This window comes from Podarcis tiliguerta (genome assembly GCF_965153285.1).
Source record: "Podarcis tiliguerta genome assembly, chromosome: 3".
Classification (NCBI taxonomy): Eukaryota; Metazoa; Chordata; class Lepidosauria; order Squamata; family Lacertidae; genus Podarcis; species Podarcis tiliguerta.
In genome coordinates, this window is record NC_139536.1 from 38,525,058 (window position 1) to 38,541,632 (window position 16,575).

Consider the following 16,575-nt stretch of genomic DNA (forward strand, 5'->3'; position numbering starts at 1 on the left):
AGTCTCCACGTCCTTAGCTTGGCTGGGACGGTCCATAACCTTATTGGGGAGGGTTGCCTTGGCTTCGTTACATCCGGGTCCCTCTCCCTGTATCTCCAGTCGGGGCCCTGGTTTCCTGTATCCTCCGCCAGTGGGGTGAGGCAGGAGGGCGGGCGCCTGCTCGCTCCCCGCAACTGGTGGCAGGAAGATGTCCGGACCCGGGGTGCCCACGGCCGCAGGCGCCGGAGGGGCGAGGAGTCCTGGGGCGGCGGCGCCGGAGTGGGGAGCCTTCGAGGACAACATGCAGGTATGGGAGGGAGGGAGGGAGGGAGGGAGGAGAGAAAAGGGGTGCAGGATAGAGTCCCATCCGCGATGGTGTATGTACCCTGCGGGTTACGTTTGCTGCCCTGTTCCGGAGTAACTTAACCCGGAGTAACTGCCACCCTTCACATAATCATAGAAATTTACCCCGGTTCGGGGTAAAGCCATCGACCAACCCGCCAAGATGCTATGGGATTTACAATATTAGATGAGGAATGGGATAAACTGTGGTCAGATCCAACCCCACAGATCAGCTTCAGTCCGAGTAAAAGAAAACACATAGATGGCATTTATGTCCTCAGCGCTTGGCTAGAATTACAAAAGGAGATCTGTCTGTCTATCTATCTATCTATCTATCTATCTATCTATCTAATGTATTAAGACCAACCACAACAACCCACCAAATGCTCGTCTTCTACTTGAAAGTTTGGGGAAGTAGTAATTATTTTCATAGCTGGCGGCTGTCAGTCAGGGCCATACACCTCAGTCCTAACCATGTTTCCTCAGAAGTATGTTTTGTTGAATTCAGTGAGGCTTACTCCCAGGTAAGTAGGATTAAAATTGCAGTCATAAGTGGAACTTGCTTTCCTCCAGCCCTGCTGGAGTTGATTTGAGACTGACACATCTGGTATTGGAGGACTGCAAAATGTTTTTGGTTTTTAGCAGTCTGTACACACACACACACACACACACACACACATATCCAACCAAAATATACTTCAGGGAGGAAGATGTTCCGGTTTAAGGAGCTGACTGTCAGATAGTTTCAGGCATGGATGCCAGGTCTACTGATGTATTACTTATGGCTTCAGTCATAGAATCATAAACTTGTAGAGTTGGAAGGAGTGCTGAGGGTCTTCTGGTCCAAACCCCCTGCAGTGCAGGAATCTCTGCTAAAGCATCCATGACAAAAGACCATTCAACCTCTGTTTAAAAACCTCCTGAGGGAGCCCATTCCACTGTCAAAGAGCTCTTAGTGTCAGAAAGTTTTTCCTGAAGTTTAAGTTGGACCCGTATATAATGTAGGGGAGAGGTGGGGAAGCAGTATCTTGTAAAATGAAAAATTTTGACTAGCAGGTATCACGAAATTGTGCCACTATTTAGGTAAAATGCCGTTCATTTTATGCTTTGCTGAGTTGTCCTATGAATATTTATGCTTACAACATATTCAAAACTTCATTAAAATGTGCCACAAGGATATTAAAGTGAGAGCAAGGCGAGGCTCCTTGAGAACTTCCAGAGATGTGGGATTGTATCTGAGAAGGCCCACTTCCTGATCATCAGGGCCTTGTTTTAAGTAGTGAGAGCACCCATAATTACTGTAGTGTACAGACTGGTTTAGGTGAGAGCCAGTGTTAGAAACTGGGATAGAAACGCCAGGAGCCAAATGGCTTCTGGGACCTGGGTTGTGGGCATCAAAACAATGTCTAGTTGCCATTTGCTGGGGGGGGGGGGGTCGACACTACTTTCTATGTATTATTTTGATAAGCATGAATTAATACGCAATTCACGTAAGTGACACATTGTTAATATCACATTTTTAGCAGAAATTGTTAATACATGTTTAATTTGGTGTTTACAATAAAAATGCTCTTTATTGTTAAACTCCTTAACGTATTGTCTATCCTTAACATTTATTTTGAGGCTTCAAAGCACATGCGTTTCAGTAATCCTTGTGTGTCAGCCAGGCACAAAAAATGGCACCCAGCGACCTTTAATGCTTTGCATATCTTTGCATTCTTCAGGGCGGGGGCTCTGCTGTAATTGATATGGAAAATATGGATGATACATCTGGCTCCAGTTTTGAAGACATGGGTGAGATACACCAACGCATGAAGGAAGAAGAAGAAGTGGACGCAGAGGCGGCAGCTGCAGATGAGGAAGATGGCGAGTTCTTGGGAATGAAGGGCTTTAGGGGTCAGTTGGGTCGGCAAGTAGCTGATCAGGTAAGCCGCATTCTACTTGGTTTGTTCTTGCTTCTCTGCTGTGAAGAAGTTCTAAGCCCAGGAGACTGCTGGTTCCTGCAAGCTCATTGACTGTAATCTTCTAAGGACAATGATTGATTGGCGTTTCTTCCAGAGCATAGACTTGGGCTCTATGTTCACATTTGTCTTTCTCAGATGGACAACATATATTTTGTGACCTTCACATGGGCCACAGGCCTTGCTATATGCATGCAAGACAGTGCAGCCGGAACTAGATTTATAAAAACCTATTACTCAAAATTAGATTTAGCTCCTGTTCTTTTAACCCACACAGTAGAAAACAGACCGTTTATTTCTCTTCTGGTTGGAGAAACATAAGCTAGACTTGTAAACTTCTTTGACACTTTTTTTTATTACAATCAAGCAGTATATAAATAAATTTTATGAAAATAAATAACTGCATATCCCCCTGTCATGCTCCAGGGGATTCCCTCTGGGGCTGGAGTCTCAATCCCAAGAGGAAGAGGCCTCTTCATGAAACACTCACTAAGGGCAGCAGGGTTGAAGGTGCAGCACAGGCCAAGTAAGCCTAAGTCAAGCACTGAAAATCAGTCTAGTTCCAAAATGTGATCCAGAGGAAAGGTCAGGCAACAGCCAAAGCTGAATATCACAGGAGTTCAGGCATGGGAAAGGAGCTGAAGACCTGCATTGTTTCCAATGGGGCTCAAGAGGGAGACCTTATATCTTGGCTTCCTAGACCACACCCTAACCACAACTGCTGGTAGTAAAGGAGTTCTGTGGGCCTGCTTACTCACAAGTAGATGCTTCACAAGCCATGCCATGCCTCTGGGTCCAAAGACCCACGCTATGTCATCCCTCTTCAACCTGCCCCTTTTGGCGCCAGCATTCTCAAGAACTGATGGGTGGCTTCACCTCCTCCTTTGACAGCTCCAAGGGTTCTTCAGCAGGGCCCCTTGAAAGGATCCTCAGCACTGGTTCCATGAGTCCCTGCCCGCTCCTCAAGGTCCTCAACCTGTGGACTGTCTGGTTAACTCTCCAATGTCTGGCACTGGGTCTGCCCAGGCATGACACCCCTCTATTGCACAATCTTGCATTCCTCGTGAGAAACTGAGCAAGAATCAGCAATGTGCCTGAGCCTTCTCCGCATTCATTTGAAGAGGTAGTAGTCTCTACCCACAGCTGCAAACTACTGTCTTAACTTTCATAGCAACATAAATTTCTGTTGCACAACTACAAAGATCACTGGTGCGTGGTGCATTCTAAAATATGGCATGAATGTGTGCGAAAGCTGTAGAATTCAATGCAATAATCTAGTCATCAGCACTAAGAAAGGAGAGTTCAGTTTCTTACAATCTCTCTTTTCTAGATGTGGCAAGCAGGAAAGAGACAAGCCTCCAAGGCTTTCAATCTCTATGCCAACATTGATATCCTCAGGCCCTACTTTGATGTTGAGCCAAACCAGGTTCGGAACAGGTAAGCAAATGGCAGGTTCTTCCTTCCACTTTTCCAGATTTGCTTTGTCTACCAATGGCTTTCCTAAGACTGCTGTTTATTATGTTAATAACAGAAGCATAATTCATTTAAGAAAGCAGTTACCTGGCACCCCACATCTTTGTTATTAATAAGGTGGCTGTTCAGATTATAGAGACAAGTACCGTACCACACATCTGTTTTGCTTACCAGCCTTTTATAATGCAGCTTTGGGGGAGATGTTCAAGAATTCTTCTAGCTGTGCTGTAATTTCTCAAACCATTTATTCCAAACTTTTTCATTTTCAATCTTTTGATGGTAGTGCAGAAGCAAAACAGGGCTGTGTAGTATCAATTCAACAAATTGCTTAGCCTTGAGTGCCCTATCAAATGAATGTAAATCAGAGTTCCTTTAATCTGTCCTAAGTTAATTTTTATTTATTTTTTTAAATTTCTAGCCTGATTTTTAGTCTAGCAGAGTTGCATGTGAATGTTAAATGAGATGTTTGTCCTAAGAGACCTTGCTGCTTGTTCATTTGTTCACAGCTATTAACTCTCTCGTGCACACCTTGTTCTCGTTTAGGTTGTTGGAGTCTATGATACCTGTTAAGATGATTAATTTTCCCCAGGTGAGTTTGTGTGGTAGATAATAGGTTTAGGTTTTTTGTGTCAGAAGAACAGGGAGCTTTTAAACTCAAAGTGGGAGTTTAGTTGGGGCTCTGCTTCACTTTCCCCCTCTCTAAAGCTGGTTAGGTACTCTACCCGTGTGGATGTGCATTGGTGTGTCCTCAGATGTTGAATCAGTAGGTCAGAAGCTCTTTGGGGCAGGTTGACTGCAATTCCTATTCCAGACCTAGTGGGGCCATACTTTTGTTGTTCCCTTTCTGCATTTGTATTCCTCTTCACAAATTCATCCGTCATTAAAATCCCACCTAACTGATCAATTACACCTTTCCTCTTTTATAGAAGATTGCTGGTGAACTTTATGGTCCCCTCATGCTGGTCTTCACATTGGTGGCCATCTTGCTCCATGGAATGAAGACATCTGATACTATCATTGTAAGCAAAGGAACTGGTTTTCCTGACATGTTACGAGCCAGAGCCTTATTTAGCTTTTGAACTTTCTGCACAGGAGTGTTGAAGTATCTTAAACGTTCTATGGTGAGAGAGAGTTCTGTGTATGAGGTGCAAGTAATTACTACTACAGACTTCTCTCCAGTTGAGTTTCATGGCAATTACTGCTTGATAGTCCCATTTCCAGTTTGCAAAGAGTGCTCCTCTAGCTTCTCTTGCTTTTTCAACAGAGGGAAGGCACATTGATGGGTACAGCAATTGGCACCTGTTTTGGTTATTGGATAGGCGTCTCCTCCTTCATCTACTTCCTGGCATACTTGTGCAATGCTCAGATCACCATGGTCCAAATGTTGTCGCTATTGGTAAGTAAGAATGAGCTCTCCAACCAACTAACAGTCTCCAAGAGTGTCTAAAGCAGGGGTTGGGAACTGGATCCAGCCAGTAGATCCAATTTTACTCTCCTTTAACCCTATGGGCTAGATTAGGCAAGAGATGGGCAGGTACCTGCCATCAATGTGAAATCGGGTGACACAGCGCTTTGATGTTGACCAATAGTCAGTTGACCATTGAGACATCAAATCCTCAAGCAGGGGCTTGCAAAGAGCTTTGCACTGTACATTGAACTCCCAACAAACATCTGAGCACCAGTGCTTCAAAAGCCAGGTGCACAGCGTACCACCGGTTGCTGGTGTTTCAAAAGGCCCAATTGGCTCAGCCACCTTTTTACATGCACACATTTGACATCATGCATGATACCAGATGATTGGCAGATGGGCGTGGCTTGACCCAAATGGTCTGGTGGGTCAAATAGGAAAGGCTGAGGAAGCTAATGACACATGTGAGCAGGAAGTTCCCCAGCCCTGGTCATAATAATAATAATAATAATAATAATTTATTGTTTATACCCCGCCCATCTGGCTGGGCCTCCCCAGCCACTCTGGGCGGCTTCCATAGAAACCAAAAATACACTAAAATGTCACACGTTAAAAACTTCCCTGAAGATGTCTTCTGAATGTCAGGTAGTTGTTTATCGCCTTGACGTCTGCTGGAAGGGCGTTCCACAGGCCGGGCGCCACTACCGAGAAGGCCCTCTGCCTGGTTCCCTGTAGCTTTGCTTCTCGCAATGAGGGAACCGCCAGAAGGCCCTCAGCGCTGGACCTCAGCGTCCAGGCAGAACGATGGGGGTGGAGACGCTCCTTCAGGTATACTGGACCGAGGCCGTTTAGGGCTTTAAAGGTCAGCACCAGCACTTTGAATTGTGCTCGGAAACGTACTGGGAGCCAATGTAGGTCTTTCAAGATGGTCTCGGCGGCCCAATGTAGGTTAGATGGTCTCGGCGGCCGCCCCCAGTCACCAGTCTAGCTGCCGCATTCTGGATTAGTTGTAGTTTCCGAGTCACCTTCAAAGGTAGCCCTACGTAGAGCGCATTGCAGTAGTCCAAGTGGGAGATAACCAGAGCATGCACCACTCTGGCGAGACAGTCCGCAGGCAGATAGAGTCTCAGCCTACGTACCAGATGGAGCTGGTAAACAGCTGCCCTGGACACAGATTTGACCTGTGCCTCCATGGACAGCTGTGAGTCCAAAATGACTCCCAGGCTGCGCACCTGGTCCTTCAGGGGCACAGTTACCCCATTCAGGACCAGGGAATCCTCCACACCTGCCCACCTCCTGTCCCCCAAAAACAGTAATTCTGCCTTGTCAGGATTCAACCTCAATCTGTTAGCCGCCACGGGGCTGTCCGGGCTCCATGCAATTGGAGAGGGCGCTTCGGAGCCAAACAGTCAATAGCCCTGGTTAACTCCACATTCCAGCGGGCCACCAGGGAATCAGCTGAAAGGCCATCAACATGGGATAAAGCATCCCCTACCACTCTCTGGAAACCATTTGGATCCATTAAGTGGCGGGGGCGGACCATCCGAATTGGTCCCACCTCCCTGCAGAGGGGATGGGTCGCAGAGAAGTCCGGTTGCACCAGGAAGTGATCTGACCATGGCACTTCTTTCGTTTCGCTTTTACTTAGTGTCAGATCACCAACATCCATAGAGGTAAACACCTGGTCCAAGGCATGTCCGTGGCTATGGGTTGGGCCAGACTTATTCAGGGACAGCCCCATGGAGGCCATGCTTTCCACGAAGTCCCGAGAGGCCCCTTGTAAGGTGAATTTCCCTCTTGGTAGTTGGCTTTGTATCTTCACCAAGGGTAGAGCAACAGCTCTTTCTCTTTGGGGTTGATTTGAGTGCAGTGGTGAGGTCAAGTAATTGATCTTCTTTGGTTAAAGAGATGTTTTAAATAATGCTTTAAATAAACTGGAAAGGGACAATGACTGTGAAATTAGGCCATTCTCGTTAGCTTCCAAACACTCTCCAGGCCTGTGTAGTGATTAACCCCATAATATATTCAGACATGCCTTGGGCATAATCTGACATTTGTCTAATAGCTCTAGTAGCCAGGCATAATTCTGACATTCAGCTGCAGTACATTGACTTGTACAGCTCCTGGCACTTTAGGCTGTGTGAGAAAATGCAGTCAGAACATACTGCTGCATTGGGGATTTTCACAGGCCCTCATGCTTGTCTCTCATGGGTTCCCTTCCTACACACAGGGCTACGGACTTTTTGGGCACTGCATCACCCTCTTTGTCACCTACAACATCCACTTCCACTCCCTTTTTTATATCTTCTGGCTGGTGATTGGCGGCCTCTCCACATTAAGAATGGTGAGTAACAGCATGTCATGCTTCATGTGTATCAGTTTTTAGGAGTTGTTCAGAGCTATGTAAGAAGTAGTATTTGCATTTTCTCCCCCCACCCCCACTTCCTTCTATATCTCTTTTTCTATTAGCATCCCGTAGATTGTGTATACCCTAGGTTATGAAATGTTTAATGTATTATGCACTCATCAGCCATTGAATGCCTCCTTCAAAATTAGCACCTCTGTCGTTCCAAGTATGTTGACTGAATAGCATTAAAACAATATTTACAGTGGTTATTTCTGGTTGGATGGCACCTTGTAAGCCTCCTTCTGGCAACTCCTGAGGTCAAGCTGGTTCCAAACATACTGCTATGCTTTCCTTTTGACCACATCAGCGAGGCTGAGAAGGTCTTGTCGTCTGGGCAGCCCGAGATCTCCATGCATGCTGCCCATACTTGCACCCCAGGGAGGTCACTTCAACCCTGGTTTGCCTTCACCCCTGGAGGCGCACTCCATTGTCTCTCGGGGCAGATGGATGCTGACAACAATGGTGGCTACTTTAGCCATCCATCAAATACACATAAAGAATACTAACAAAAGGAATCACAGGTCTGGTGGTGTAAGTGCTTTTCTGACACGGTTGAATCTCTCTCTCCCTCTCTCCCCCTGGATCTGCTTTGGCTATAGGTAACTGGAGACTTGAAAGATGTTGTGTTTTGAAACTAAGGATCTCGTTTCCATTTCAGCACATAAGAACTGACTCTTGTTTAATGGTGTGTGGATTCCCAAAGACCTCTGCTAAACTCATGCACCATTTTGTCATATCACTAGCTGGCAACAGCTGCTTCCTCAGTTTGGCATTGACACGTTGCCCATGAGATCTGGTTTAAATACCCAAACTCTGATGGCACTTGGAGGCACAGCTATAGGAAATATTTAAAGAAGGAATTGAGAGGTTTAAAAGTGAAATCCATGTGAAACCAAACCACACATCCCTGTACCTCTTAGGGCTGTGAATTCTGTGGGAAATGTTGCCGTAGGAAATGATAGCTCTGTTGCCTTATGCATTTGTACTTTGGGTTTTATAGCCAGAGTTTGAGAAACCTATGAGATCTGTCTTTCCTAGGTTGCTGTGTTGGTGTCACGCACAGTGGGGCATACCCAACGACTCATCTTGTGTGGAGCACTTGCTGCCCTGCACATGCTCTTCCTCCTTTATCTGCACTTCGCTTATCACAAGGTTGTAGAAGGTAAGAGAGATCAATGTAGGTTTTTGGAAGCACACACTTCCAGCTGTTTGTTGTTTTCATCCCATTGAAATGAAGGCTTCAGAACTCTGTGAGAACATCACCCAAAGGATTGTCTGTTTCATGCCGCATCTTCCACTCCCTGTGAGCAGATAACTACTTGGATTTCATAAATTATATAGTCTGAGCCCCATTCCTTCTTTGAGGCCTTTCACACATAATGGTTTTCCTGCAGAGCTGAAACTTCTGTACATGGTAAATGTCCACACTTTTGTCACTGTGATGAATGCACAGATGTATATGACATTATTTAAACTCAATAAGTAGCCACTTCTCTCCCTCCTCCCCTCTCTCTCTCTCTCTCTCTCTCTCTCACACACACACACACACACACTCATGTTATATAAATAAAAGCAATGAATTCTGAGTCCCTAAAATGTCTGAGAGGGAGTAGATTTTGTTTGTGTTACTCAGTACGGAACTTGATCAGGTAGGTAGAGGCCTGTTTTTCGAGCAGCTTTGAGAGTGCACTGAAACTGTCAACGTTTTGTACAGTCTGCTATGTTAACACTTGCATTCAACGTCTCATGATCTGCAACAGTTGTACTGCTTATCATATCAAGTCCTGAACTTTATTCAGCCTGAACCAACAGCAGTCTTGCACTGCCCCATCTCTGCCTTGGTGGGCAGAGTGAATCTGTGGCATGTTGCCCATGTAGCAAAATACTTTCCTAATGTCATCTGCTATGAAGAGCACAATGCTCAGCTACACCATGATTCTGGAAGCTGGCTATATACACAGTTCCATCTCAAGACCCACCGCTTCACTGAACTGCAGATTTGACATGTATTGAGAAAAATAACATCCAGGAAGACACACACATATAGGAGGAGGCTGAAGAGATTAATGCTGTGAAACAGCAAAGGGCCAAAGTAATATGAAACAAAACTGATGTAAGTACAGCCTATGTTTAATATTGACTAGACCTGTTCCTTTTCTCACAGGCATCCTGGACACATTGGAAGGACCCAACATCCCTCCTTTTCAGAGAGTTCCCAGAGACATTCCAGCTGTTTCCTCTGTGGTACTGAACATGACAACCAAAGCAGTGGGACTTAACTTATAGCCTTACAGACTGTGTGCCCCCTGCCTCTACATAGGTCATGTACTCTGTTGCTGTTACCTGGGAAAAGGGACAAAGTAACGGGAGCAGGACCTGGCTTTATCTGCAGATCTCCCCTTGGAAACGGAGAGCAGCAGAAGAGAGAGAAGATGTATTTGTCCGGTTTTGGCCAGATTGTACTGGGCAGAGCTCTTTTTCTGGCCCACTTAGCTTGGATTGCATAGCTCATTCACTTTCCTCCATACACCTCTTGTTCTTGCTCTTGTCTCTTTAGCCTGTGTACTTGTAATCCTCCTCTTTGCTGAGGGAAGAATTAAATTTAATGGATGTCTGTTCTGAGCAATCTCTTCCATTGGATCCTCGTCATAAATTAAGAAGAGCAGAGCAGATAGTTCTGTCCTGTTTGTTCTCCTGCTATGTTCTAAAATCCAACCAAACCTATAATTTCATTTGCCCAAGTTGCTTCCCTCAAGTGAGCAGCATTTGACTTTGGTTGATGCAAACCATGGCAGGCTATGAGCCCGTGCAGACCTCAGATGAATTTGAGTGGTCAACCCTTTGTGCCTCTTTTAATTCCCCCTCGTCCATGTGGTGTTCTCTCCCAACTGCTGCTATCCTCCACACTTTCTCCTTCCTAAATCTGGAGGTTTAGTCTAAGAATACAGATAAATTTGCATAAGAGCCTGAAAGGAATTAAGGGCAGAATTTAGCTACTTTTCAATAATAAGGAAAAAGTCATCATTTAAAAAGAAATACCAGTGGCACTGGCTTTTCTGATTAGAGTTATTAATACAGAAACAACCTCTCTCTGGATTCCTTATATAAATTGCAGAACAAAAGGACATAACCCACATATTCCATTTACTGAGTTGTATTATTGTAAATAATGGACATGACTAATTTAGGCCCATTGATTTCAAAAGGTCTTTGAATATAACATGTTTAGACACGGGCCTCTGATTGCACTGGAACAAAGATGTTCATTAAGCAGAATCTTATTAAATTGGCCAGTTAGTGAAGCAGAGAGCAGATCATTAAAGCAAGTCAACTTAAATGCTGTCCTATCTTTGTAATTAGTTAATGTTGACAAGTGTGAAGCCTTCACAGTTACATAATTAGGAATATTGCTTTGGAATAGTGGAGAGCAAGACTTAACAGCTGAAATTCTCAGATAAAAATCCAGATCTATTAATCTCTGGATAACAGAAAGCTGAGCCTTTTTTAGACCATAATTACCATAACTAGTTAGGTTACATTTGCTGATACATGTGGCATGGTACATTCTATTCACAATTTCCACTAGAACACAAAGCACTTTCATTTATTTTTCTGCCCTGATCTAATTCTCTCTATTTTTAAGCAGCCAATGCGTAATCAGGGATATAGAAAAGAGGGATTGAGATTCATTTAACAAGAAAAAGATTAAAGGTTTCTGTTTTTTTGAAAAAATGGTATAAATAAAATGCAACTCTTAACACTAATGGATGTATCATGAATATTGAACCTTACAAATCCTTCTAAATTTCCAGTGCCTTTTCAGATTACTGGGTTTCAATGTGATAAGGCCAATGTTTCCTACAAATACCTTAGCCAGTAAGGGAATAAAACTTTTAATGGTGGTAAACCATTCTCACTTGTGAAAACGGTAACATAATAGTTGGTACTGTCAGAAAAACTGGAACAATTTTACCAGATTTGCCATCATATATTTGAAACTATGTCTGCATGGGAGGGTTACCACATTCTTTATTTTAAATAACCCAGCCATGTGGGAAACTATAGGGGGGGATGGGAAATGCTGCTGTATCTTCCACATGGCCTATACTGCGCACCAAAAGCCCAGCGGCCGACACATTGGCCAGATGGAAAGCTATACAGGTTGGGCTCAAGTATCCGAATGAGTGTATGTACTCAAAATATTTAATTTAATTCTGTCTTGCTCACATTCATACACTGACAGTTCTTAGCCCTACATTCTCATCTGTGCAGTGGCTTGGGTCTGAAGAATCATGGCTTGAGTGCTGATTGCCTAGTACAGCCTTCCTGCTCAACGTCCCAATACATCTCTTATGCCCCAAGCCATTCCTGGGGTTGCAGGTACCCTCCCAGGTGGTATGCAACATATTATTGTCAATGTACAACCTGTGTACAATGAAATTATCCGAGCCTCCCTCCACCCCCCCAAACACTCAAATCTCATTGCACTCTGTGTGCTTATCGCACAACACACCAACCCCAAAAGTCAGTTGCACTATATTCTTTTCCGTTCAGCAGCCTAACAGCCCACAGATAGAGACTGTTTGTTAGCCTGTTGGTAAGACTGATTAGACTTCTATACCTCCTGCCCGAGGGTAGAAGATTAAAGAGGTGCTGCCCGGGATGTGAATGCTCTCCTAAGGCAACGATCCCTTGCGATGTCATCTAGCGGGCTCGGGACAGCCCATGATATCATGGGCTGTGTTCACCACCCTCTGTAAAGACTTTCTGTCCGTGGCTGTCAAGCCAACGTACCACACTCTGATACAATATAAGGACAATTTCTATTGTGGACCGGTAGAAGGAGGTCATCAATTGTTGTTTAACATTGTTCTTTCAAAAGACCCTGAGAAAATGGAGTCTCTGTTGGGCCTTCCTAACCACCTGAGTTATATTGTTTTTCCAAGTGAGGTCTTCACTAAGGTAAACTCCCAGGAATTTAAAGGAAGAGACTCTCTCCACACAACCCACCCCCCCGGATATATAATGGGGCTAGTTCCCCTCTCTTCCTCCGAAAGTCCATCACCATCTCTTTTGTCTTGCTAATATTAGGTACAAGTTATTCGCTAAGCACCATGTAGATACTTTTTGAACCTCCCCCCTGTACGCTGATTCATCTCCACCTGGAATTAGACGCATTATATCTGCAAACTTATTAATTACAGTGGATGGATCAGATGAAATACAGTCATGTATACAATGAGTACAGGTAGGGACTCAGTACATGTCCCTATGGGGTTCCAGTGCTGAGCTTCAGGGAGGTAGATACAGCATGTTGGACTGTACTACAATGGAGGGGGAGGGGGAGGGAGAAACCAGCAGGCAAATCCCAAAAGGTTCAGATCCAAGCTGTTTTATCTCCCATCAGCAGCAAGAATCTCTCCATGGATATGATGGAAGCTTCCCACCCAATCAGAGCTCCACGTTGGGTGAAATATTACTGTATTGCAGGGGGCTGGATGAGATGATCCTCATGGCCCCTTCTAACTCTTCAATTGTATGAATCTATGAGCCCTGCCATATATCCCAACAGACAAGAAACGGGCCTGGTAATGAAGATATCACAAACTGTCACCTTCAAAGCAAGGATGGGGAATGAAGGGGAAGATGTCAGCAGTTAGTTAGTTAGCAAGCAATAATGATGACCTCTTAACAGAAGTTGGATACATCCCTGGAGTCCTCTCTCCTACGCTATTATGTCTAATAACAGTCTTTCTAATGAGACATAATTTAATTGAGAATTGCAACTGATTTTGCTGCAGAGTTGTAACATCCATGTCTCAAATACTGTGCTGGTCCAAAGGGCTGAAATGATGCTTCATTCTCACTGCTTTACCCTGGTAACCATCCTGCAATCTGTTTTCAGATGGAAGCTGATTAGTTATCATTAAAAAAATCTGAAGTGGGGATTTAATTGCTTAAGATTAATCAAGGTTTTTTTTTCAAAGCTGAAATCTCTATGCTACCTTTTCCTAATTTTATTATGTTGGCTTCAAATATTTTGGGCTAGGCAAGTGTTCCAACAGCAACTGAAGAGAAGGAAAGGTTTGAAATGCAAGCCTATCGTGAACAGCTTGGCCTAATTAATATATTAGTGAGGAACCATAAATCATATGAAGTTGCTTTATTTCTAGGCTGGAACTCTTTGCATGCCTTTATCCCTGGATCTTTAAAACTGTATATAACCAGACCATTAACACGGCCTAGTCCAGTACTTTCCTGGCCGAAGCACTTTGGATAATTTGGAGTATGCTCAATCACCAGATAAATGGCAGGCACCTGATATTCTTTACCTTTCATGCCATAGGATGTTATTACATCAATTATGCAGACCATATTGTCAAAGCTTTGGGGTTGTCATCTGAGTCTTCTATGGCTTGTCCTACTGTTTATTTTGGTTACAGTGTGCAGCCTTTGGAGAATCAAATGAAATGCAAGTCCTAAGCCAGGTCATCTATTCCAAACTGCAAAGCGGCTATTATATTCCCCAATATTGTGTTTCTTACTTCTGTGTCTTCTAATTCTTCTCCTTTATCCTGCAACTAATGCTCAAGTGCTTATTTTATTTCCCCCCTTAATTACAAGACAAAATGGATTTTGCTTGGAGTTTGGACTCTGCATTAGCAGATTAGTTATATGTAGAAAGCTCTCTAGGCTTCTGATCCTAATAGTCCCAACCCCATTCAGTCCCACTAACATTTTCATCACTTATTGTTCTAGCCATTATCTCTGGGCTTTGCTCCCCGCCTGCCTGCCTGCCCCCCCCCCCTTGGTACAAAGCTCCTAGGGCCCTTGATGTTACAACCCATTGCCCAGTAAGAAGGGGAGAGTAGCAGGAGTTTATGCTCCTTTCCTCTGCGTTCCTAGCATTTAATTAATTGCAGAGAGCTGCAGCCAAAAAAGCCCTGCGCAGTATGCTTGCTGAAGTAAGCAAAGCTTCTTTGTAAAAATTGTGCCTGCCAGGCTATTTTTTAATACCAGCTGCCACCCTCCAGCTGAGGAAAAGCAAAATCATGGCTAGATTAGTTTAGACCACAAACTCCTCAGGGCAGAGAATTGCATCACTGAGCATACTGCGGATGAATGCCTCCTACCCTTTGCTGTCCTTTGAACTTTCTGCCAGAGCAGAGGAACTTCAGTTTCCTGGCTCTTTTTCCCAGCCTATCCCTTAACACCACTATTGCTAAAAAAAGAACTTGTCATCAGAGTTATTCACACCTACTGCTTTCCTCCACACTTGCAGTTCCTCTTGATTGTGGGCACTTCAACGCTTCTGGTCACTGTGTCTTCATATGGTACCATGAATGTACATCCACAATGCCATAAGAAAACAAAGAGCAGCCATCACTGGGAGCAAGCAGTAGTAACACAGAAAGGATACAGGATTATAACAGTGAGAATAGGCTACTCAACAAGACTTGGTGTGGCTGATGAGATCTATCGCTCACAGAGCCTTCATGTACCCATCTATTTAGCTGAGGCCCACACTATTAATTCCACTAAAGGAAATTCCTTCCCCGCCCCTCTCCAGCTGTCAACATCCACTGTCAGTTTAGCACACTGGAAGAGCACGTGATTTTCATGCAACCATCCCAGGTTTAATCAGATGGAGCTATTTAGAAGGAGGCTGAGTAGAATGTACTCATTGCCCTAATAACCCCTTCAGGAATATCTAATTCAGCTGTAAACAGATCCCGAACTGAATCAGATGTGTTCATATCTGTGTTCCTGTAAAAAGCTGCTTCTGTTCACTTTCCTTCAGTCTACATGGCAAGCAGCACTTAAGTGAAGTATAAATTGTTTGCTAATTAGCACTGTGTGTGCATAAGGAATGTTACAGAAAAGGCTCAGGTCACTGCCCTGAGGCGCTGGCTGTTAAAAATCTGACACAAGGCAGGAAAAGGAAGTAGAGGTAGGAGTAAACAGGCAGAGAATGTGCAACTCAGTCACATACATTTAGGCTTGATTATGGGCCTAGTTACCTGTAGGTCCACCTTCCCCAACTTGGTGCCTTCCAAATGTTTTGGGAATGCTGGCTGGAGCTGACTGGGACTGACCAGCACCCGGTTGGGGGAGGCTGCTGCTGAAATAAGTGAAGAGAGCTGGGATCACACAGGTGTTCTGGGAGACTGTTCTAAGCAGCAATGGAGGAAAGGCAAAGTGGTTCCTCCCCAATTCCCTCATTCCATAATGGCAGGAATAAGTCCTTCTGGCCTGCTCTGGGTGGATATACTCATATACAAAAGGTTAACACTCCTGCTCCTTCAGTTGCAGACCTTGCTTTATCTTGCATCTCCATTTCTGCTTACACCTAAAGCTGAGGTAAAATGAAACACAGATTAAGAGATGTGTAATCCTTTAATACAGTACAAACCTCTACTGTACAGTACTGCCCTTTGGCTCCTGCTCCTGTAGAGTTCATGAATACAGGAGCAGAGCAGAGCCACTCAGAGAACCAAAGGCTATTTTTACTATCATTTTGGGTGTTCCACTCACCCATTCGCATGAATCCTACAGGGACTCAAAGCGTTTTACAGATAAAATAGGAACAGCTAAAAACTTTTTGAAAAGAACAATAATTAAAAACAATTAAGCATTTATAAAATCAAAACTATATATAAACAGAGCAGATCTATTAAAAATGTACAGATGAAAAAAAAACACATTCCCATGAGTGCTTCCATTAAAAGAAAGATGATGTGGGAATTGTCTTTATGACTGCAGGAGTGGTCTTGCTGGGAATAAGGACCTGGACGTGAGGGGTACGGAGGATGTCCAAGCTTGACTTCTCAGCCATTTTGGAAACGTGGTGCTGGAAACAGGGAAGGATCTACCAGCCACCGTTGCCGCTGCTGTTTAAACTACTAGACAGATAAAACAGACATACTGTATATCATGCCTCCTTTTACTCGTGGAGAGGCCCCCATCCGAACCTATTCTAAGCGGCAGATTCCCTGCTCTGGAAC

At 44.2% G+C, this 16,575-nt stretch overlaps 1 protein-coding gene across 1 annotated transcript; it reads left to right on the forward strand.

Moving 5' to 3' along the window:
• Positions 1-20: 20 nt before the first annotated feature.
• On the forward strand, positions 21-10,184 carry YIPF3 (Yip1 domain family member 3). The gene is made up of 9 exons (XM_083434657.1): positions 21-286; positions 2,046-2,246; positions 3,613-3,719; positions 4,299-4,344; positions 4,682-4,774; positions 5,020-5,151; positions 7,394-7,507; positions 8,609-8,732; positions 9,735-10,184. The coding sequence occupies exons 1-9, from the start codon at positions 188-190 to the stop codon at positions 9,854-9,856; spliced, it is 1,038 nt and encodes a 345-aa protein (XP_083290783.1). The 5' UTR covers positions 21-187; the 3' UTR covers positions 9,857-10,184.
• Positions 10,185-16,575: the final 6,391 nt, after the last annotated feature.

Excerpts from the sequence above, each read along its gene's own strand:
- YIPF3 (XM_083434657.1), top strand. The coding sequence starts at position 188 with ATGTCCGGACCCGGGGTGCCCACGGCCGCAGGCGCCGGAGGGGCGAGG. Across the intron at positions 4,345-4,681 it reads AGATGATTAATTTTCCCCAG|AAGATTGCTGGTGAACTTTA; the intron begins GTGAGTTTGTGT and ends CCTCTTTTATAG. Across the intron at positions 4,775-5,019 it reads AGACATCTGATACTATCATT|AGGGAAGGCACATTGATGGG; the intron begins GTAAGCAAAGGA and ends CTTTTTCAACAG.